Source organism: Osmerus mordax, chromosome 12, assembly GCF_038355195.1.
Source record: "Osmerus mordax isolate fOsmMor3 chromosome 12, fOsmMor3.pri, whole genome shotgun sequence".
Lineage (NCBI taxonomy): Eukaryota > Metazoa > Chordata > Actinopteri > Osmeriformes > Osmeridae > Osmerus > Osmerus mordax.
This window is the reverse complement of record NC_090061.1, coordinates 12,459,354-12,481,520: the sequence shown is the minus strand read 5'-3', so window position 1 is coordinate 12,481,520 and position 22,167 is coordinate 12,459,354. Positions and strand designations below refer to the sequence as shown.

At 44.8% G+C, this 22,167-nt stretch overlaps 5 protein-coding genes across 7 annotated transcripts; 3 read left to right on the top strand and 2 right to left on the bottom strand.

The window, feature by feature from the left end:
• The first annotated feature begins 361 nt into the window (after nt 1-361).
• Nucleotides 362-8,490, top strand: acsl4a (acyl-CoA synthetase long chain family member 4a). 2 transcript variants are annotated; one of them, XM_067247479.1, is made up of 16 exons: nt 382-420; nt 1,260-1,385; nt 1,811-2,276; nt 2,439-2,616; nt 3,261-3,370; nt 3,794-3,932; nt 4,129-4,279; nt 4,483-4,606; nt 4,710-4,781; nt 4,935-5,074; nt 5,227-5,399; nt 5,584-5,658; nt 5,797-5,985; nt 6,165-6,279; nt 6,379-6,536; nt 6,902-8,490. In XM_067247479.1, the coding sequence occupies exons 3-16, from the start codon at nt 1,920-1,922 to the stop codon at nt 7,057-7,059; spliced, it is 2,139 nt and encodes a 712-aa protein (XP_067103580.1). In that variant the 5' UTR covers nt 382-420; nt 1,260-1,385; nt 1,811-1,919; the 3' UTR covers nt 7,060-8,490. The 2 variants fall into 2 exon arrangements, with proteins under 2 accessions (XP_067103581.1, XP_067103580.1); XM_067247480.1 differs by lacking the exon at nt 1,260-1,385 and having other exon boundaries at nt 362-420.
• On the bottom strand, nt 8,475-9,968 carry nxt2 (nuclear transport factor 2-like export factor 2). The gene is made up of 4 exons (XM_067247482.1): nt 9,798-9,968; nt 9,157-9,243; nt 8,915-9,059; nt 8,475-8,804 (listed from the first exon to the last, which is right to left on the bottom strand). Exons 1-4 carry the CDS (start codon nt 9,810-9,812, stop codon nt 8,620-8,622), a joined length of 432 nt encoding a protein of 143 aa, XP_067103583.1. The 5' UTR covers nt 9,813-9,968; the 3' UTR covers nt 8,475-8,619.
• A 128-nt stretch (nt 9,969-10,096) lies between these two features.
• Nucleotides 10,097-12,458, top strand: psmd10 (proteasome 26S subunit, non-ATPase 10). Its single transcript, XM_067247634.1, has 6 exons — nt 10,097-10,313; nt 10,487-10,585; nt 10,710-10,856; nt 11,066-11,232; nt 11,828-12,007; nt 12,167-12,458. The coding sequence occupies exons 1-5, from the start codon at nt 10,194-10,196 to the stop codon at nt 11,979-11,981; spliced, it is 687 nt and encodes a 228-aa protein (XP_067103735.1). The 5' UTR covers nt 10,097-10,193; the 3' UTR covers nt 11,982-12,007; nt 12,167-12,458.
• Nucleotides 12,459-13,308: 850 nt separating this feature from the next.
• Nucleotides 13,309-14,343, bottom strand: LOC136954562 (uncharacterized protein C21orf140 homolog). Its single transcript, XM_067248188.1, has one exon. It carries the CDS (start codon nt 14,143-14,145, stop codon nt 13,309-13,311), a length of 837 nt encoding a protein of 278 aa, XP_067104289.1. The 5' UTR covers nt 14,146-14,343.
• A 599-nt stretch (nt 14,344-14,942) lies between these two features.
• On the top strand, nt 14,943-21,530 carry xiap (X-linked inhibitor of apoptosis). 2 transcript variants are annotated; one of them, XM_067247604.1, is made up of 8 exons: nt 14,943-15,054; nt 18,472-18,736; nt 18,850-19,399; nt 19,496-19,595; nt 19,718-19,793; nt 19,922-19,961; nt 20,079-20,270; nt 20,498-21,530. In XM_067247604.1, the coding sequence occupies exons 2-8, from the start codon at nt 18,497-18,499 to the stop codon at nt 20,686-20,688; spliced, it is 1,389 nt and encodes a 462-aa protein (XP_067103705.1). In that variant the 5' UTR covers nt 14,943-15,054; nt 18,472-18,496; the 3' UTR covers nt 20,689-21,530. The 2 variants fall into 2 exon arrangements, with proteins under 2 accessions (XP_067103705.1, XP_067103706.1); XM_067247605.1 differs by having other exon boundaries at nt 20,079-20,304; nt 20,498-20,636.
• Nucleotides 21,531-22,167: the final 637 nt, after the last annotated feature.

Here is a 22,167-nt window from a genome sequence, read left to right as displayed (position 1 = left end):
CTATAAGCACCAGTATTTTCCGAATATAACCTTACATTCTTAATTTCTCTGACAGTACATCACATTTGTTTGTCTTGTCTGCTTATCTAGAACACAAAACATTGTAATTGTGTAAGCATTACAACATAATCTGGTGTAGCTCTATTGTAGAGCTTTGAATTGCAGACCCAGATTCTGCTAAATTAATACATAACTTAATTTGAAAAAAGCGGTCATGATAAAACGATCATGGCATCAAGATATGCGTGCATGAGTAACTAGGAAGTAGGAACCATGCCTCGATTGCTGATTGGCTGAAATATATGGAATGAGATGACGTTGTATTTCCGGGTTCCCCTACTACCCGGTCTGGCGAGGTAACTTTCGGTCATTTCCCTTGACAAGACATTGGCTGATCTGTATTGGCGAACATTACCTGAGGTAAGAATTTAACCCAGCCAGATAATCCATGTATCACTGGCACGTTAACATAATCGTATTAATGCCGCTGTTATCCTTTAACAGATAAGTGGCTTTAATTGAATAGTATGCATGTGGTCTGTCAATGACGTCTTCTAACATCATCAAGGGGGCTGATAACGTTGCCTGCTGTACCGGCTAATTTGTGTGTTAGCTAAATATAATGTATCTCACCATGTTACTTCAATTCACTTCCACTCGAATATTTGGAGTCTAGCCAGAGCTATGGTGTATTGATTTTCAGCAATCTACGTACTGTAATGAACTATAAGTGAAAGCAGGATGTTCCATGCTAGTGCCTCAAATCTGCTTTCACTTTGTCGTATGACAAATTTGACAACAAACATTAAATACTGACGCTTTTTTCCGATTTTCCACTTGTTTGTTTGCTAAGTGTTCAGTACTAAATATTATGGTAATGAAGAACCGGCTGCTGCATAGGTCCAACTACATGCATTTGCCTCACTATTGTGCAATCCTTTAAATTTTTATATGTAATGGTGTCTATCCTAGAAACAGGTTTGAATTGATGGGATTACAAAAACATCGATAATTGGATCAGTGCTGTTGGTTTTCACCCGGTTGGGCTATGTATAGCTGAGACTGGATGCCCCAGAGTGGCCTATCATATGGCCTGTTAGTGGGGTGAGCTGGGAGGCTGATGTCATTGGTTGACAGGCTCTATCCTCTTCAGTCCAAAGGGCTTGGACTGTTGGCCATTGGGGTGTGTCTCAATGTTGGTACGGCTATACCTTTAGCTTACTATGACTGTTAGGTCAACTGTCCTACCTCTGCTGCAGGGGGCAAGGACTGGATGCAGGGGAAGGAAGCGAGTCAACACTTTTGAGGTGTATTCCGTGTATATGACCAGGAAAGTGAACTTGGTCTGACGTAGAAGGTGTTGATGCTGGTGTTCGGCAAGAGAGGTGGGTATGTCACTGAGGAATCTGTTTCCTTGTAGTGTTTCTGTAGTTTAAATCCCACTTGTTTGAACCTTTTCTGCAGCCTTCATTCTTATATTGATAACAGTGTGTTAAAGTGTGTTAAATCTTGCGTATGACCTTGTCTTCTCTGTATCTAGCTGTGATACTGTGGAAATGTTAATGTTAGTAATAACTAGACCTAGCGTGGATCTCTGTTGACCTCCGATTGTTGTCTTTGAGCTGAGTTATTGTGCCCATGGAAGTATGTCGCTTCCTCTTTACTGCGGCATGGATATCACATGATATTTTCAGCAGAACATTGAGTCAAAATACTGACGCACACAATAAATAGCTCGCTCCACATGCTTGCTGTTTGTTTTTACTTGACCCTGCTTCATCGTTGATGACTTCTTTCTCTCATCTTCCAGCATCAGGTCTAAGTCTCCTCCAGGTGGACGTTGTCTAGAGATCTTCATCCCAAAGTCAGCCCCATTTTGAAGTTCCCCCCCACAGCCCTCGCTCCTTGCTGTGGCTAGCATGGACCTCCAGACTGACTCTCCTCTCCAGTCCCTTCTCCTACTTCCAGTGCACCTCCTCGTGTGGCTCTACTCGGTGATCTCGTTCCTGCCCTGGTACGTCCTATCAGGCGCAGCCCAGAGGAAGGCCAGGGTGGGCGCGGTCAAGGCCCGCTCCACCACGGGCTGTGCCCAGGGGCCGTACCGTACCGTGGATAGCTTCCAGACCCTGGTTAGGGAGGACTTCCCTGGGAAGGACACGCTGGATAAGCTGTTTGATAGGGCAGTGCAGCTGTTTGGTCAGGCGGACTGCCTGGGCATCCGAGAGGTCCTGAAGCACGAGAATGAGACTCAACCTAGTGGGAAGGTGTTCAAAAAGGTATGCGGAGAGATGATTTCTTTTTCGAAATGTATTTATTTATACGTTCACCATTTGATTTGATCTGTCGTATTGTTGGACAAAATGGTCGAAAGTACACCCTGAACACAAACGACTCAGCTGTCCTTTGAGTGTTGGTGACAGCTCTTCCTTTTCTGCCAGCTCATTCTTGGAGAGTACAGCTGGCTCTCCTACCAGGAAGTGGAATCCAGGGTGGCTCATTTTGGCAGCGGGCTGGCAGCGTTAGGTCTGGAGCCCAGGAGCACCGTGGCCATCTTCTGTGAGACCCGAGCGGAGTGGATGATAGCCGCCCAGGCCTGCTTCAGACACAACTTCCCTTGTGAGTTCAAGTCTTTTATTGTCAGATGCACAGAACAACATGAGGGTCAGACTGGGCACTGAAATTCTTAGGACAAGACAACACAAAGCAACCTGGCATAACATAACATATAAGTACACAGAACATAGATGTTTCCTTATCTACGATAAGCTCAAATATAGTAGACCTAATATACAATATTCAATACAGTATACTAAACCTCTAATACATATAATAACCTATACTAACCTTATAAACCTATACTAACCTAAGACAAGTACAATATTGCTGATAGTGCAACCAGTAGCTGAAAGTGACAGTGTGTAAAGTGACTAGTGAGTAGTGTATCAATGTCCATTCTGAAGCCTGATGGCCCTTGGATAGAAACTGTTGTCCAGTCTGCGTGTGCGAGACCGAATGCTTCGGTATCGCCTGCCAGAAGGCAACGGGGTAAAAAGACTGAAGGATGGGTGGTAACAGTCTCTTAGAATCCTGCCAGCTTTCTTGAGGCATCGTGTGTGGTAGGTGTCCTGTAGGGCTGGGAGTTCAGAGGGTTGATGGGAGGGAAACGACTGTTGAACCACATGAACTTGAGCTGCTTATCTGAGGACCACATGATTTGCTAGGTAAACAGCAGCCTCCTCTTCTGGTTCTATCTCCTGCAGTGGTGACGTTCTACGCCTCCCTGGGTGAGGAGGCGGTGGCGTTTGGCCTGAACGAGGCCCGGGTCACTCACCTCATAACCAGCGTAGAACTTCTGGAGACTAAACTAAAGGTGAGAAGGAACTTCCACATCACTTTCAATCTAGAAGAGCAGGAGATTTATTTATATAATATTATATTATATATATTTATAGTTGTATTTATTTAATGGCGGGCATTTTGTTTATGCTATAAAAAAATCTAGAGAGTCTGCTAAATGTCTCTATTCAACAGTCATAATGAAACATGTGCATGAGTAACAACTAGGAAGCAGGAACCATGCCTCGATTGCTCATTGGCTGAAAGCTATGGACTGAGATGACGTAGTATTTCCCGGTGAAAAGCAAGTGTTGAGCGAGAGTGCTACAGCACAAGCGTGTCGTCTCACCGTGTGGTGGAGCTGCTCGACAGCACCACAGCGGCGTGGTGACAGGTGCTTCCTGTACAGCTGGTGTTCTGGTGTGACCTGCGACCTTTCCCTCCCTCCCTCCCCCAGGGCATGCTCCCTCAGATCCCCGGGCTGGAGCATGTGATCTGTGTGGACCAGGCAAAGCTCAGTGCCGAGGGCTACCCGCCTGGACTGGCCCTCCGCAGCATGCACGCCGTGGAGCAGCTGGGGGCGCAGCCCGACAACCGTGAGTCCCCAAACGAGACCCCCCACCCCCACCCCCCACGTGCGCTCATGTGCAGTGAGCTCTCAGGAGCTCTGCGCGAATTCTGCCGAAGCTTCCCTTCCTCTCCAGAGACTGAAGCTAATGAAGGCTGTCCGGCCAATAGGTTGCCTGCGTTGCTGTGCCGGCTGTTTCTATCGTGTGGCTGTTTGTGTTGCAGTGAGCAGGGAGGTGGTGAAGCCCGAGCCCTCAGACCTGGCTGTGGTGATGTACACCAGCGGCTCCACCGGCCGGCCCAAAGGAGTCATGATCATCCACAGCAACCTGATCGCTGGCATGACAGGCCAGTGCGATCGTATACCTGGACTGGGGTGGGTAGCATCACGCTGAGCATATATGCATATGAATCCAGTCCAAGGCCTTCACAGTCCGGCTATTGCGCTATTTGTCTTGGCATTTGTTTGCTTCTGTCGTTACGTCCATCAGCTTGCTGTTCCCCGCCTCGAACAATCCCACAATCTCTCACTCTTTGTCCCCCCCCCCCCCCCCCCCCCCCACACACACACACACACAGACCTAAAGACACGTACATAGCCTACCTGCCCCTGGCTCACGTGCTGGAGCTGACTGCAGAGATCTCGTGCGTGGCGTACGGATGTCGGATCGGGTACTCCTCCCCGCAGACCCTGTCTGACCAGGTAATGAACGCCAGCAGAGTGTGTCCGGGGGCCGGAGCTGACCCCTGCAGCACTCCGAGCTGATTGGGTTAGCGTCATGTTTGTCCCTCTTGTGTCCCTCCAGTCCACCAAGATCAAGCGAGGCTGCAAAGGGGACAGCACTGTGCTCAGACCGACCCTGATGGCCGCTGTACCAGTAAGACCTCACCCATCCCTCTCTCTCTTTCTGTTATTTTGTATCTCTTCTCTTCCTCTCACTGTATCTCTCTCTTCCACTGTATCTCTCTGTATTTGCTTTCTGAACACCGCTACTTTGGTTAGTCACTATGTCTGTTTGCTTGAAAACCAGGAAATCTTGGACCGCATTCACAAAGGTGTGATGAGCAAAGTGGAGGAGATGAGCTACGTTAAGAAGACTCTGTTCAAACTGGGCTACAACTACAAGCTGGAGCAGATGAAGCAGGGCTACGACGCGCCGCTCTGCAACATGTAAGGACTCGTGGGACACAGAAAACGCGGTAGACACCCAGTAAACAACAGATGCATGTTTATCATTGTGTGTGTTGACCGGGACGGTTGTGTGGCTCTCTGTCTCTCCGGCTGTTCTGCCTGCCTGCCTGCCCGCGCGCCCGTGCGTCCAGGCTGCTGTTCCGTAAGGTGAAGAGCATTCTGGGAGGCCGGGTGAGGTTGATGCTGTCCGGCGGGGCTCCGCTCTCCTCCGCCACCCAGCTCTTCATGAACGCCTGCTTCTGCTGCCCCGTGGGCCAGGGCTACGGGCTCACCGAGACCTGCGGCGCCGGCACCATCACGCTAGGTAGGGGGAGATGGGGGAGGGAAAGACAGAGGGATGCTGGGGGAGGGAGCTCATGAAGGGGGAAGGAGTTGTGAAGAGGACTTAAAAGCAACAACGGGCATCCGTTGCGTGGCCGCGACCGTAGGTGTTTTTTTTGGGGGGGGGTTCACGTTCTCATGTGCGTGTTCCGTCTCTGTTCGTACAGTGGAAGATTACAGCACAGGACGGGTGGGGTCGCCGCTAAAATGCTGCGAGGTCAAACTCAGGGACTGGCTGGAAGGTATCGATCGTTCACTCAATCACACAGGCTCACAATGCTCCTTGATGATTGAATTTGATTCGCTGTTGATTAAGATGACCACGAAGATGTCCTAATCTGTCCTTCAATTACTGACCCGTTCCCCATGTCCCCCTCCAGGAGGCTACACCACCCGGGACAAGCCCCACCCACGCGGGGAGATCCTGATTGGTGGTCACAACGTCACCGTGGGTTACTATGGGAAGGAGTGTAACAACCAGGACTTCTTTGTGGATGACAGTGGACAGAGGTGGTTCTGCACTGGGGACGTGGGAGAGATCCACTCTGACGGCTGTCTGCAGATAGTGGGTACGTACCGTGCACGACCGCTTTCACACTCGCATCACGTCCATTCAGATGAAGCTCAGGCTTCTTTCTTTCTACGGAAAGACGCTTTTTATACTTTCAAAAAAAGTTGTTCCAAAGATGGGCTTTAAGCTCTCCTTCCTGGTCAGTGGGGTGATTTAGCGTGTCTTGTGTTGAGTCAGACCGTAAGAAGGACCTGGTGAAGCTGCAGGCTGGGGAATATGTGTCTCTGGGCAAAGTGGAGTCCTCTCTGAAGACATGCCCGCTCGTCGACAACATCTGTGCCTTCGCCAACAGGTGAGCCTGGCACCCTGCGAGTGACATCCCTGGGCCATGAACTATGCCTTCGTATCTCTAACCCTTCACCTCTCACCTTTGCCCCCCCCCCCCCCACAGTGATCAGAACTATGTGATCAGCTTAGTGGTGCCTAACCAGAAGAGTCTGACGGACCTGGCCAGGCGGAGGGGTGTGGAGGGGAGCTGGGAGGAGCTGTGTACACACCCTGACATGGAGAGAGAAGTCCTGAAGGAGATTCGTCAGGTCGCCACTTCCAGTAAGAACAGCCACGAGTTAGTGTATAATATGAGTAGCAACATTATTATCTGGTTATAGAATTTCTTTTTGAGGTGTAAATCTAAATTATACAATAACTAGCCACTAATTTCCCGCCGCTAGTAATTTTGTTGTGTTATTATAGCTATTTGTGTTGCAGTTGTTGTGCTATTGCTGGTTCTACTTTTATTGCTGGTTTTTGTATTTTACATACATGGCTGTTACCTTGCCTTGTTATAAGAATTCCATTGCCCTGAATGACCTGTGTTGTACTTTGCATATGACAAATACACGCTTCACTCCAATCCAAGATGGCACATGACCTGCATTGACTCTTCACACCTTCCCTCTGTCCCCCTCCTCCAGTCAAGCTGCAGAGGTTTGAGATTCCCATGAAGGTCCACCTGAGTCCAGAGCCGTGGACCCCAGAGACAGGCCTGGTCACAGACGCCTTCAAGCTGAAGAGGAAGGAGCTGAAGAACCACTATCTCCACCACATAGAGAGAATGTACGGGGGGAAATGAGGAGCATGCCAGCCTAACGCATGACTCACCATCATTTGTTTTGTGTGCACATGTACACGTTTCAATCTTCACTGCACGCCTTGTATATTTAAATAGGATCACCGCCCGAACATGAAGGTCCCTCATTTGCTGGAGACTTGAAACTTGATTTAATCTAAGTTTACTTGGAATGCTGCGAAGTATGATATGGATCTCTTAAAACCTTCCATGCGGAGATCCTAATCATTGACGGTTTTGTAAACTTATGTTTTTGTTCTCCTGATACGAAGGGTAATTCCAGCTCTGTGCTGCCCTTCACTCTGTGTTTCTGTACAGTCTGCCCTTGCTAGTAGGTTGGAAGTGTGTTGTTGAATATGACATATCCTTGGAGCCTGATAAGAGATGCAGTAGTCCTCAACTTTCAGGGACGTCAAGTGGAACCTTCAACGTTCCATGAAGGTTTTAGAAACACACACACCGGCCATCCTCATGTAACTTTATTGTATTTTGAAATATTTTCTGCCTCTGCTTAGTTAATCTTTTCCAATTGTTTGCCGCCTGTCGTTGTCGTGCGTGGGTGGTGGCACAAGACCAACTGAGCTGGAGGTGTGTGCTGCCCCCTGTTGGTAGAACAGGAGTGGGGACGTTACTGTGCCTTCCAACACCCTCACTCAGACTGCAGTACACATGTATCTGTGTGAAGTTTAGATAGGGTTTGACTGGTGAAAGGACGGAAGGATTTGAAGTAGTGTAGTATTTAAGAGGTGTTTTCTTTTTCTTCATGCATGGCCTGTAAATCAGCTGGTCCACTATCATGCTGGTAAAGTGCTAAGAACAAACAGACCTTCAGACCTTGAAAAAAACAGGCAGGATGCATTGTCAACACTTTCCAGCCTATTTAGCACTACAACTGAAGAACCATATATCTGCATAAAAAAGCCACACCACCAAATTGCACTATTTTGTTCTGGCCAGCCATGATATTATTGCTTATGTGTGTATTGTGTTTTTAAAATCCTAAGTGACTCAGGAAGACTATATTTAATATATTTAATTGGCAATGAGTATCTGTATAGGATCTTTCTAGACTTATTTATGTGCATATTTGTATCTAGACTATTTATGTGCATCTAAAATTGTTACAGCACAAAAAAAGGCATACTACTATTTGGTATCCTACTCAAGAAGTTACAAGGAAAACTGTGCTACTGTGAAACAGTCTTATCAGTTAGATGTGCAATTTTGACCCCAAAGATTTTTTGTTCTTATTGTGAATGTCGTGAATGGGGTTTTCCCACTTGTGTGGGTCAAAAGACAGGTATGTAAATGTATACCCTCAAAGTACAGTGTATATTCTTCACTGAGCATTTCCTGTTTTCCATAATTTGTCAAAGGGTTACATTGTGATGAATAAATGTTTTTTTTTTTTTTATTATACCTCTTTGTATTTTTTTATTAAAAAAAAAAAATTATATGGGCACACAGTATACTTTACATATTACAACTTGAAGCTTTTCACAAAAATGGGATATGGGTACATACAGAAAAGAGAGAAATGAGAAACAGTGGCCACAGGTTATTTCAGCTGTTCCAGTCTTGGAAACGGAAGCAGTCACTTGCTATCTTCCAAACAGGTTGATCGCTGTTGGGGGAAGCTTGTGCCGTCAGGAGAAAGTTCTGGTTAAAGTATCTCTGCTTGTTCCCATCAAACTTCACCATTCCCACAGTGACCACAAGCAGCGTAGTCTGCCCTTGGGTTGCTTGTTCTGTGAAAGCCAAGAGGAAGAAGAAACGGCATTACAACTACATGCAAAAGGCTTCCAAATATGGTATGGTTGGATGTGTATAGCCCACTAGTCAATAACCTCAGCCTTACCATGTACTGGCTGACAGTCCAGTGTGTGGACCTGGAACTCGCTGGATGGAAGTGACTCAAAGAATTCTCCAAGAGCATCGTGGCCTGACACTGCGTTTCCGTTCCACACCAGAGTTGCTTTGTCCAGATACAGACGAGTCAGGTTCTATATCAAACAGCACAATGGTCATAAACCTTGGAGCAACACGTTTAACAGGACAAGGAGATGGTAGCAGAATAGTTGTCGGGATGCTGTCACTTACCCGCCTCTTCTTGTCCATGCAGTCATAATAAATGTTGACAAATTCCTCTGAGTACCTGCATGACTGGTCAACATGGGTCCTGAAGTCCTAGAAGGGAGATTTGAGGAAAGGGTTTAGCTTTACTGGACTGTTACTCGTCTACTACTGAACTCAACCATCCATGTCCTGGAATAGGGCAGGAATGCCCAATGTGTATATTTTTAAGTTAACTCAATATTCTGATCTCTGAATAAAATAGTTTCAGGCAAGGACTAGCCCCCGGGGGTTTGTTTGGCAAAAAACGCAGGCCATTGATAAGTGATAGTGGCTATTGGCAGATAAGGTTGATAAAGCCCTGTGTGTGTGTGTCGCAAATTATAGTAGCGGGATATCATAAATGGGTCAAGGGGTTGATAGGGCAGGGGAAAGACTGTAGACTACAACAGCAGTTAGCTACATTTGACACTAGGAATATCAGCTATTTCTAACGTACCATCTCAACATGAGAGCAGGCTTCTAGCGCATGTAGAAAAAATAGCTTAGCTCTCTAGCAACCCACAGATGCGTTGCTGGTTAGCCAGCCTAGCTAGCTAGCTGCCTAGCTAACATGGCTAGCTCTAACGTATATACTCGAAACGGGAGATTTCAACTAGCAAACTTACAACTGTTGCCGCCATGTCTGTGTGGAATTTAGAATGACGTCCCCTTGTAACTAAGAAAGATGTGTTTATTTGTGTAAAGGTTGTATTTTAAGAAACGCTGGGGTTGGTTGGTTCTGTGCCCAGCTAGAGTGGAAATGTGTTGATTGTAGTCGTAGAAAAAACATCTCGATTGGTTGTCCGGACTTTAGACTTTCATCAAAATAAAGGTTCTATGACAGCGCAGGATGCATGTCAGCAAATGAACAATCGCGATAACGCTTTTATTTTGAAATGTTACTCAGGTCACAGCCGTTTAACTTACGGAAGTAAAATCTCGCAATATCCTGAGTCATGTTGATGACTTTTTGTCTTTAAAATAGTAAAGGATTCAGATCAGATAGCCTAGTGGTGCAATTGATGACAATGGCGGGGTCAGTATCAAATGTGGAAGTCTGCAATCTGGCCTATATAGGTCAGTTTGACCAACTGAAGAAATTAATTTTAACTGATAAGTCACTCGCATCTAAAACGGACCAAGTAAGTCATCACTTTTTATTCCAAGTTCAGGCAGAATCATGTATCATTACAGTATGAGCAATGTTAGGCATTGGAAAGCTAACAGCCAGATGTCAAGCTAGCTAGTTTATTTTAAGTAAAAATTCTGACCACCGGTATCATAAAACCGTTTATTTCTGATCCTCTCTAATCAGGATCACAGAACAGCTCTACACTGGGCATGTTCTGCTGGACACACCAATATTGTGGAATTCCTGTTGGATCTAGGAGCTGAAGTGGACCTGCAAGATGATGTAAATTCCATGCAAATGCATCTCTGGTTACTTTACATGTGGCAACTATGACTTTACTGGGCAAAAAGCAAATTATGAGGTTATGACCAGCAAGGTTTGACAGCAATGGTCCTTGTTGTTCCAGGCCTCTTGGACTCCCCTCCACATAGCAGCATCTGCAGGCAGAGAAGACATAGTCAAGTCTCTAATATCCAAAGGAGCCCAGTTGAACTCGGTAAACCAGAATGGCTGCACTCCTCTGCATTATGCAGCCTCTAAAGACAGATATGAGGTACTCCTGGCACCCCAGTGCCCTTTCACCAACATACGTCAACCTATAACATATTATTATTCAGCAGTATTGTATAAACACCTATCACATTTTGCTGTAGTTTAGTATAAATACCTGTATCTCTGATAAACTAGTCTCAATGGTCGTGACAGTTTAGAAGCCTATATTTGTATAGATACAATCCTTAACACTGTCGTGCTTCTTATCAGATAGCCCTTGTGTTGTTGGAAAACGGGGCTGACCCCAATGCCACAAACAAGCTGGAGTCCACTCCCCTCCACAGAGCTTCAGCCCAGGGCAACTACCGCCTGATCCAGCTGCTCCTACAGCAGAGTGCCTCCACCAACATCCAGGACTCAGAGGGCAACACAGCACTGTAAGTTCAGGAACTGAAGCCGTCTAATTCAATTTACTTTAATGATCCAGAAGAAAATTCTAAAAGGTAGGTAACACTTGAATTGTCTTTGGGATCGATAAAGTCAATCGAATGGCATCTGATTTTAAGGCACATCTTTTTTTTTAAGCGCACACACATTATAACCATAGGAAGTGGAAGTTATTAAGAGCCGCAGAGCATGACGCTTTAGAGACAGCAACATAAACTCTGGGAATTGTAGAGTCAGGTGGCTGAGCGGTGAGGAAATCGGGCTAGTAATCAGAAGGTTTCTAGTTCGATTCCCGGTTATGCCAACCAAATGACGTTGTGTCCTTGGGCAACGCACTTCACCCTACTTGCCTCGGGGGAATGTCCCTGTACTTACTGTAAGTCGCTCTGGATAAGAGCGTCTGCTAAATGACTAAATGTAAATGTATTGTAATGAATTGGCTCATGTCCAGTAAGATCTGGGTCTTGTAGAGGTGTAGTATTACTATTCATGTTGAGAACCATTTGAAGATGCAGTTCTTGATTGAGCGTCAAAAATTGTTTGAATTCTGCTCTATACCACAAACTGTGTGGGGGTTTTCCTCAGCCACCTGGCATGTGATGAAGAGCGTGTGGAGGCAGCCAAGCTGCTGGTGGAGCACGGAGCCAGCATCTACATCGAGAACAAGGAGGAGAAGACTCCTCTGCAGGTGGCCAAGGGAGGCCTGGGCAAGCTGCTGCGCAGGATCGTCGAGGGATGACCTACAGGAGAGCTTCACAGATCTAGGTCTGGTCACGTCGAGTTTCTCTCTTCTCTCCTTATCTTACCATGTCTACTCCCTGTCGACCCTCTACCCTTTCCCTTATTTGTCTTTCATCAGCATAAGATTTAGCTTGCATGATGGTTGAAAGTCAAGTTGAGATCTGGTTTCTCTTTACCATGCAGGACTATTAGATCAGTTCAAATGAAGGCCAGAAGATGAGGGTTAGCCGCTGCGGGCTGAGTTGGACTCTTCGCTTGAAAGAGTATTCCTGACAGGAGGAATCTGAGGTTTAAACCTGACCTTGGTGATGAGAAATCTATTTTGTATGAAGTTAGAAACTATTCAAGTTTAGTCTCTAAAAAGCATGTTTTTAAATATCTACTGCTTCAGGATGTTATTAATGGCTTGATTAAATTAATCACCATATATGTACATGTTGTGTGTTGTTGAAACAATAGACTTCTCTTGAAAACAGTTTACGTGTCATTGTTTTTTCATTCCAAGTTGTGTGTTCTGATCCTTAAAAAAATATTTTATAATTTTGTCCAATAAACAGGCCTGTGCTTCTAAAGTATTCCCCACATCTCATCTTTAATTATCTCATGTTGTATTTGCTCTGGCAGATTGGTCTGGCCACCCTCCTATTCAAAAAGATTTCCTCCAACCAAAATGCGGTTGGGCCAAGCACAACCATTTACTTATATGGAGTGTGTTTAATACAATAATGTACATAGGAGTACATTACAATTTTTTATTTCCCCTTGGAAACCCCTTACATTTTTTATTTCCCCTTGGAAATAAAAAATGAACTGAGAGGTTGCAGACTAACATGTTGGTCTGGCAATGCCAGGCTACAGTACATTGCCATTTAAGACTATTACAAAGGTCTGTTTAAAGAAGTTTTGTTCAATGAAACAATTGTAACAATTCAGTAATTCATCAATTCTGAAGTAATAAAATTGCATTCAATAAAAGGCCAATATTGTTTCTTTCTCTTGGTCTCACTTTTGCATAGATAACGTTGCATGCCATATTTTTGTAAGTGATAAGTCATTTACACCCAACTAACTATATCTGTAAATAATATACTATGGCTTGGCTAACTGACTTGTTGGAAACCCCAGCAGTATCTTCTTATTAGGCCTTAATATTCATTTGTGTTTTAGGTTAAGGTCAGACAGTTTATATCAATCTAGGAAAAAGTGGCAGGTTTGAGCAGGTTCTGAAATGAATATGGACGCTTGTCATGCTTTCTGGTCCAGCACTTCAATTGTTAATCTACGACGTGAACTCAGTGTTTGGTTGGGTACACCATTAATGTCAGTCAGTCATTGAGGTAAACGCTCTCATTTTTCCATACTCTAGAGCCAGCTTCTTCCCATTTCCTCTTGGTCATTATCTTCAAAGCCCCTTCCATTAGTTCAATCCAGTAGACGAATTTATGCCGAGTGTCATGGTCGTAGACGGTCTCTGAGTATTTCCCTCGGTTATTGTTTGCAAACCACTTGACTGTAGACCACGCACTGTTCAGAGGACTCAAGTGTGCGCATTGGAAGGGCAGCTGGAGAAGCTCGTGGCCGTAAGAACGAGCTACTGAGGGGCAGCAGGTTATGAGTGTAAGTTCCACCGGGCCCGAAGGCAGGTGATGAAGAGTCATCCAAGAACCCCATGCATACCCACGCATCGAAGCCCTTGAGTTGTGTGGATTGACCACAATTGCACATTTTCCGTAATTCTCTCTCAAACTGTAGCATAATTCTTCAAATATCTCAGCAGATGGTTTAATAGGTGAGACCCCGTTGCAGTGAAATACAAGTTTGTAATTCCACGGCACCCATCCCTTATGGCCGCCTGCATGGAGGATGCTCCAGGTTTGTCGGTTTTCAGTGATATTCATTGATGTAGGCCTAATGATGTCCCCGGTGATAAGACTCTCTGGAATCTCAGTCTCGCCAACGTAAACCCTATAGAATCCATTGCTTTGCAGCTTTCTGATATCACGGATGTATGGAGTGCACTGAGAGCCGCTATTAGTAGTCCTGTTCCACATCAATTGTAGAAGTTTACGCAGCCTCAAGTGCATTTTCAAACAAATGATCATTCCTTGACAGGCTGTATAAAGGCCGTGGTTTTTCGACGCGACATTTTGCCCGAATTTCATGATAGACACAATGAGTTTCTGTTACCTCATAATAGACGACAAACTCCTAGGCCGTTAGGCCTCTGTGAGGGTTTTGATAGGTGACAAATTAAATTAAGATCATTATATTTCAAGTAGGCTATATCCTATAAAAAAAGGTATATAAGTGAAATCGTAAACATTTTTTAAATGATCACATATTGACTACAAATGCACAGTTCTGTCAGTTCTGTGCTGTGATGCGATCGGATTCTGAGATCAAGCTAACTTAACTGGGCACAGAGGAAACGGACGTGTACGAATGGGGAAAAACGCCATGATAAGGCCACAGAATCGGATGTATGCCAACAGTTTCAATGCGGATCTGAGTCTCGCTTGAGCCTTTCACGAATGAGGTGTATAGGCTCAGATCCCTTTAAAATTCAAACCCCAGACTCTCTGTTGAGATGAGTAGTTTCCATTCATGACCATTTCCTCTTTTTGCCTTATAAAATCCCCTGCACCTCACTATTAGATTGGATTCTATTGTTTCCTATATTACTCAGAGAGTAGTAACCTGTGGATAATCTTACTTAGATCTGTTCGATGCAGAATTGTTGATTGAGAGGTGAATATGCAATTTGTTATCAGAATTCATTTCAATGAAGATTAAGGTGTATTCTAAGCACATGGTTTTATCTGTATTTTATCGTTAACTTTTGGAATCTTCAATCCTTTTCTAATGATCTGACTTACGTCAGAAATGTTTGGGATCAGATGAGTTGCGCCGAGACTGGTGCGCACTAGACTGCTAGGCTAAATGTACTTCCTGTCTACAGGGTCGCAGCAACATTTACTCTTTCGGAGATTGCTGTCCTAGAGGACACAGCTGAAGTCCAAGGAACTGTTTTGGACCAGGATTAAATTCAACAGGCGCAGAGCTTATCGAATGTAAGAATCTATATATATTCCTATTATATTCAATGTTGTTTGTTATATTGCTAAATGCCTAAATGTAAAAATGACTAAATGTAAAAGCTAGCTAGCGATTTTCTTTTTGCTAGCTAGGCTAGACTACCTAGCACAAACAAACACATTCGTTCATGTTGGCTCACCACCCAGGCAACTGTCGTAGCCAAAGCGACGATCAAGGGGTATACATATGGCAAATAGTAAAATTATGACCGTTTTAGTGAAAACATATAGGCAACACGATGTTATTTTTGTACATTAAGTCAGGAATAGCATTGAATAATGCTTAACGCTCTTATCAGATTTAGCAGGAATCGTCCCAGCTGTCACTATTTAGTCTGTCATTTACTCTGTTGACACGCGCATCTATTGTACTATATCGTTTACCCAGACTAAAAGCTTTGTGATCCTTCTAGATTTTTCTTGTCCAGACCATTCAGTTTGAGTGGTCATCATCACATTGACTACCCCAGTGCCACCTCCACGACTAGGCAGGCTTCCAATTGGCTTGTTAGTCTTTTTTCTTTAACCCTAGTTCGTCTGTTCCATCGTGGAGGTCCAAAAAGTAATATTGACAAGAGATCAATATGGAGTTAGCTGATCCATCTTCTTATCTGGGTTCAGTTGGGATTGGTTGCATCTCTAGAAGGAAACGGAAAAGGAGTTTTGCAAAGTGTGGACCCGTGGAAAGCCCTGATTCTGAAGTATTAACTATATAGTTCTTTGTTTATTCATCCGACTCACTGAATGAATGCCAACAGGATGCCAGGTTCTTTATGGGGCATTTCAAGATCAAGAGATCACAGGTTTAAGTATTTCCTGGATCACTCATTGGATAAAAGCATCTGCTTAATAAATATATAATTATTTATCATTACCCTGGTTTCAGCCAAACTGTTCTGTGTCATTCACACCCTCAAATTAATGCCAACCCCCAAAACTGTTAAAGGGAAACTTTATAGAGTGACATTGACAGACCGGGGAAATCCCCCAAAATAAAACAAATTCTGCAGAAAATACCTCATGCTGGAAGGGAAGTTTAGCATTAGTTCAGTTCAGCATATTCCGATGGGGGACTGTCCCTCCTTGGGTGGGTATAAACCCGTCTGAGGTGACGTGTGTCAGCAACATGAACTCTGTACATTGTCCTTCTGGGAGGAACCTTCACTTGTTCTGTGCCACTGTCTGCATCACATGTTTATAGTGCTGTCATGTTTGATCAAATTAAGCTAGCGTCACTAGCTTGTATGCTTGTATAGCTTGTAGAATGTATACATCATATATACATCTCTCTCACAGCCCAGATGTTTACCGTATCAATCTAAAAAACGGATGTGTTTTTAGTCATAAAGATAGAATCCTTTCACTGCTCAGGAATTGGAAGTGTCCACATGGCAAATTGAAATCACTTGTTAAATTCCTTTCAGGGGAGCATGCTCGATAGGATCGTAATGTTCCCGGCACGCCCCATACCCACACATTGTTTGACAGGATAGTCATTGATCTACACAGGCTCTAGTGAGAATGAAACCTGCTTTTTCACTCCCCCCCCCACCTCTCACATGCAGCAGCCAACGCCTCCATGTGAGCACAATCCCTCTGCCACTCTTAAAGGCACAGCGCCCAGAATCCAGGGCAGTGTTGCAATCTGCAGACAGACACTATAGCACCCTCACCTGGGCCCCGTTCGTCGTAAGGGTTGAAGCTAAGTTAATCAATTGTCCCTTTAGCCCGTTAACATTAGCGAGATGAGTGAGAACAGCAAATATCGGTTCGTCAACGGCTGATCCGCATCCAAATCATGTGGTTAATTTCAATCAGGCTAAACTTATCAGGGAAATTGCACGTGCACGTCCTACTTCAAAAGGCAGGAAAGGTCGATCACGAAAACCGTGATTTTCTAACGGTATTATGGCGGAAAAGACGAGAGAGTGGTGATAGGCTATTCTCGCCATCCGAGCAAACTATTATAATGAGTCTCTAAGAAGACAATAAGCATATTATCATGGCTAAGTCAAACACCGCCACCGCTGCCAGAGCAAGACAAGCAGCTTGGCAAAAAATTGCCGATAAGCTAAATGCGAAAGTTTTGGGGAAATGTATAGGCTCATCTTAAGTGCCTCATTACCCCAATCAATCAGATCACATTTCTTTAAATGTGCCTGCTGGTATAGGCTTGATGGAAATTAATAATCGAATGAGATCTTGCTAGCAAAAATAATGATCTCAACTCTTTCAGAATAAGTAGGCTAGATAAAAACAAGGCCAAAGAGTATCTAATTGATACGAATTCATAGACAATTATGAGGATATATGTAGGCTACTGCGCTTATATCATGTACTATATATGTGTATATGCATGTAGGCCTATGTGTAAATCCCTCTTTGATTTCATTGACTGGGACATGGCCAGGGAATATGATGAATTGATTCATCAGCTGGTTAAGCGGCAAGTACACTTTTCTTACAGCAACTCATGCTGCGGCTTTGCCAATGTTTTCTGCATCGCCTATACTGCATAAAAATTTATATATAGCCTACCTGACGCAAAAAAACTCAAGGCTATGCAGTCTGAAGCACAGTTAAAGTTTCAAGTAGCTTTATTGTCAATTTCTTCACATGTCAAGACATAAAAAGGAATCGATATGACGTTTCCCACTCTCCCACAGTGAAACATATAAAAAGCACAGGCACAACAGATAAGACAAGACATTTCGTAAAACATAGCGTTACATATTCACGTACAGCAGCATAAGCTAATAATAAAGCATAAAGCCTGCTGCGGCATGTGATATTTGCAATGTACGGCCCGAGAAGGTCTTGCAAATAAATGAGTCCTTGTCGGCTGAATCGATATCGCTCAAACAAGAACTCATCCGTGTGAAATAAAGGATCTTGGCAATCGCGAAGAACTCTATTGGTATGGAAAGCTAATCTAACTAAAATATAGCTCCTTGGTCAACTGGGTCTCTCAAAAAGAGAGCTGCCATGTTATTTTCCGGGGGTGTGGCAAGCTTATCCAGATACACTTACGTTAGCCTGCTCTGGAGCAGGTTAGTGCTAATTGATATGTTACTATGGTGATTTATCGAAAGTTGCTTCCACGAACCAAAAAGAGGGGCGTTTTTTTTTATCTTAGCCTGAAAATTAGCTCGCTAAACCGCTTAGCGAGCTACGACGAATACCCCCCTGACCTTTTGCATTTTTTTATAAACAATTTACACAATTTATTTTTGTTTTTGTTTGTTTTGGGGACTGGGATTTTTTTTATTAAAGTGGTCACAGTGTCCTAGAGCATCAACCTCAGATCTGTCGTCTGTGTAGTTATTTATAAAATTGTACTGGATTGTACTTTCTGCGTCTTTGCTCTTAAATCATCAAATTCTATTTCCGTAGCTCCCTCCCCTGACTGTCCTTCAGAATGTCAGGCCTCAGAGGAGATAGTGACCTGGAGGCAGACCACTCCATTGACTGGTCCATGATGGACTCTCGTCTGGACTCGTTCCGCGGTTCCACCTTGGCCCAGCAGGTGTCAGTAGAGAGGCTTGCCCGGGCCGGGTTCTACTTTACGGGCCACGCCGACCGGGTCCGCTGCTTCAGCTGCCAGAAGACGGTGGAGAACTGGTGTGGCGGGGACACTCCCATCGAGAGGCACCTGGAGGTACCGCTGACGACGCTATAGCGATGATGACGACTCCGATGCTAAGGTGCATTCCGAAGATTTGTTCTCTGGGTACAGCTGGAAAACTTCTTTCCTCATCCTCTCTGCTCTAGGTTTCCCCGACCTGCAAGTTCCTTAGCTGTACCTACCGATACAACGTCCCGGCGCTCACCAACGGCTCCCCCTACAACGAGGAGGCGGAGGACAGGGAGTTCCGCCTGCGGACGGGAGAGGTGGTGGACGAGTCCACGTACCCCATAGCCCCCCAAATGAGCAGCGAAGACTGCCGCTTGAGGACCTTCGACGCGTGGCGCTCCGAGACCCCAGTGAGGCCGCGCGAGTTGGCCCAGGCCGGCTTCTACAGCACCGGGGAGAGCGACAGGGTGCTGTGCTTCTGCTGTGGAGGCATGCTGTCGGGCTGGGAGGCCGGGGACACGGCCTGGGGGGAGCACTCCAAGTACTTCCCCAACTGCTACTTCATCCTGGGGCACGATGTGGGGAACGTGCCCTCCCAGGGCGCTGCAGAGGAGGAGGGGGTGAGCAGGGGGCGCACTGGGCCCCAAGTCCCCATGGAGAGCTTTGAGGAGAGGCTGGGCAGCTTCGCCTGCATCCAGGTCGCCGTTGACCCGGAGAGGCTGGCCAGAGCAGGCTTCTACAGCACAGGTAGCTGATGCCGAGTCTGAGCCAAGAAGGATGATTTGCATACTAAAATCAAATCCTTGCTCTGTAGAACGTGATGTATGTGTGTGTTTGTTGCAGGAGCTCCAGACAAAGTGTCATGTTTCCGCTGTGGAGGCGGTCTGAAGGGCTGGCAGCCAGAGGAGGATCCTTGGGAGGAGCATGCGAAACATTACCCTGGGTAAACACACACACCACCACTGCCTTTTATTAACCCTACATCCTACAGCTTTATGCTCTGAGTGGAGCCCACAGCTCTTACAAACTCTAATGGCGAGAGTCTTTCTTTTGTATTTGAACCAGGTGCAGCTTCCTTCTGGCGGAGAAAGGACCGGAGTTTGTCAACAATGTTCAACTACAATCCCCACAAAGGAACACTGTAAGTCATCGGATTGTAACACTAACTGGAGCCCAAACCACAATTTTACAGACATGATGTCAACAGATTCGTTGTTATTCATCACCCAGTTTCAATACTGTCAAATCATCTTTTTATGGAATTCCCAGGCATCACGCCATCACAATGGATTTTCAAGCCATGGCCACGGTGAGTGTGGATGACCTTTGCTTTCCGCATGAGTCAAACCCGTTTCTCTTCATCCAGAGACTGTTCCCTCCCATGCCTGAGCCTCCGCCTGTGTTCTGTTGGCTGTGTTCCCTGTAGATCCCCAGGTGCTGCTGTCACCCATGGCCCAGAAGGCACTGGAGATGGGCCTGGAGGGTTGTCTGGTGGAGAGAACCATCCTGGGGCAGATCCAGAAGACTGGAGATGGCTATAGCACCCTGGAGGCCCTGCTACATGACTGCTTTAAGCGCGCCCCAGACAGCGAATTACCGGTGTCCAACGAACAAGAAGGTGTGTGTCTCATGTGGTGCACACACAAGCAAAGGTCAGGTCTCAAGGAAATGCCACGTGCTCTACTTACTTTCGATTTTCCCCCCTCTATCGTCTTAACTGTAGCATGCAGCACAATAGGAGCTATGCCTTTAGGAAGGCTTGTATTGAATAGGGTTTTCAGAAAATCCCCAATACCACAGGTACAGTAAATGCTAAATATGTCAATTACTGTATGTCTCGTTCAGGTGACGACCCCCTCGAGAAACTACGGAAGCTGCAGAGGGAAAAACAGTGCAAAGTGTGCATGGACAGAGACACATGCATCGTCTTCATCCCCTGCGGGCACCTCGTCACCTGCAAGGAGTGCTCAGAGTCCCTCAGCAAGTGTCCCATCTGCTGTGGGACCATCACTCAAAAGATCAAGACCTACTCCTAAGAGTCCCTATGAGACTCTCTTTGAAAATGCTGCTCCTGCACTTATCTGCACCTATCGACAATAACACAGCCTACTGGAGCTGCAGAGTTGTATGTGCTGACTTGCTATGTCTCTCATCTTGTGTTTGGTTTGAAGGTGTTGATGATGTCAGAGCTAGTTGGTTGAAACACATACAGTTCTGCAGCCAGGCTTGTCATTTTAAAACATAATAAATGTATATAGAGATGTATTATATTTCGGAACCCACTGTATATAGAAATTAAAATAATGAATATTTTGATTGCATTTACACTAATCATTTGTAAATACAGAACTGCCTTATTTGGAAGGCATACTGGGTATTAATTACTGGGTCTTTACACTACAATGTTCCACCACAGCTCTCGCCAGTTGTGCCTTCTCATTGCGTTTGTTTGTTGTGTGTTGTTTCTTCAACTTAACTATCAGATCATTTCTGTATACCATATAACCATATCCTCATAGATACAAGTTAATTGAAGTCTTTTTTAGAAGGGGAGTAACTAAGTCAGGGTGCATGTCTTCTACAACAGTCACTCCCAGTTGTGGGTTATTCATTTCTCACTGGCCTGCTGACAAGTTGGCAGAATCATAGATTTTTTAAATGTTTTATGTGCATTTTCTTATTTTGTGTTCTATATGTTTTAAGTAGCTTCCTCCACTTAATAATTTGTATATTTAATTTAGTGTGCATCATCAGACAATATGACTGGCTGACTTTCATTCCTCGTTTCAAATTATGTTCCAGAAATGCCCCTCTCATTTGTAATATGTTACTTAATCACTTGCTTTACCAAGAGTTTACAATAAACAATCATGATTAAGCAATTCTTTGTAACATTTTTACTGGCTGGGCCTTTTCCACAGGTTAGTGATGGGTTAGTGGATTAGTTGATGAAATGACAACAGGTCACATTGTTTTAGCATACTGTTGATAATAATGTTTAGCTCATATGGGGAGGATTGAATTAAATATAGGATTAGGATAGACGCCTAGGAACTTGATAGAAGAACCAACAACGACTATACCTGTACATGTACGGTATGTGTTACTGTTATTCATGACTGTATTTATTTCAAATGGCAAATTGGCAAAAAACTTGTACCAGAAAGTGTTTATCAATTGTCTACCAAGAAATATTCAGCCAAGAAAAGGGAATACATAAACACAAAATAAATGAAGAACATAGATGATTAACAATAAAGATATATTTTGGTTTTCTATACATTCAATTATCCTTATAATGGCTTTTTGCTTTTATTAATACTATCAGAGGATGTGTGGGGTCCTTGTCACCAGTATTTTAACAGTTGTCCCTAATCACAATGAACCTTAGGCCTATTTATGTCAGTGGAAATAACCCCTCTAATAGATTTAACACGTTTTGTGTTTTGGCAATGATTCCACAGCAATTCATACAGTTGACTTAACTGGCAGCAGCGCTGCGCGAAACTACCCAC

What these genes read in the sequence shown, in the direction of transcription:
- acsl4a (XM_067247480.1), top strand. Translation starts at nt 1,920, where the DNA reads ATGGACCTCCAGACTGACTCTCCTCTCCAGTCCCTTCTCCTACTTCCA. An exon ending in GTGGGAAGGTGTTCAAAAAG is followed by an intron (nt 2,277 to 2,438) that starts GTATGCGGAGAG and finishes CTTTTCTGCCAG; the next exon opens with CTCATTCTTGGAGAGTACAG. An exon ending in TCGTCAGGTCGCCACTTCCA is followed by an intron (nt 6,537 to 6,901) that starts GTAAGAACAGCC and finishes CCCCTCCTCCAG; the next exon opens with TCAAGCTGCAGAGGTTTGAG.
- nxt2 (XM_067247482.1), bottom strand. An exon ending in GCATGGACAAGAAGAGGCGG is followed by an intron (nt 9,060 to 9,156) that starts GTAAGTGACAGC and finishes TGTTTGATATAG; the next exon opens with AACCTGACTCGTCTGTATCT. An exon ending in GGACTGTCAGCCAGTACATG is followed by an intron (nt 8,805 to 8,914) that starts GTAAGGCTGAGG and finishes TGGCTTTCACAG; the next exon opens with AACAAGCAACCCAAGGGCAG.
- psmd10 (XM_067247634.1), top strand. Translation starts at nt 10,194, where the DNA reads ATGACAATGGCGGGGTCAGTATCAAATGTGGAAGTCTGCAATCTGGCC. An exon ending in AAGTGGACCTGCAAGATGAT is followed by an intron (nt 10,586 to 10,709) that starts GTAAATTCCATG and finishes TTGTTGTTCCAG; the next exon opens with GCCTCTTGGACTCCCCTCCA. An exon ending in TCAGAGGGCAACACAGCACT is followed by an intron (nt 11,233 to 11,827) that starts GTAAGTTCAGGA and finishes GGTTTTCCTCAG; the next exon opens with CCACCTGGCATGTGATGAAG.
- LOC136954562 (XM_067248188.1), bottom strand. Translation starts at nt 14,145, where the DNA reads ATGAAATTCGGGCAAAATGTCGCGTCGAAAAACCACGGCCTTTATACA.
- xiap (XM_067247604.1), top strand. Translation starts at nt 18,497, where the DNA reads ATGTCAGGCCTCAGAGGAGATAGTGACCTGGAGGCAGACCACTCCATT. An exon ending in CATGCGAAACATTACCCTGG is followed by an intron (nt 19,596 to 19,717) that starts GTAAACACACAC and finishes TATTTGAACCAG; the next exon opens with GTGCAGCTTCCTTCTGGCGG. An exon ending in AATCCCCACAAAGGAACACT is followed by an intron (nt 19,794 to 19,921) that starts GTAAGTCATCGG and finishes TGGAATTCCCAG; the next exon opens with GCATCACGCCATCACAATGG.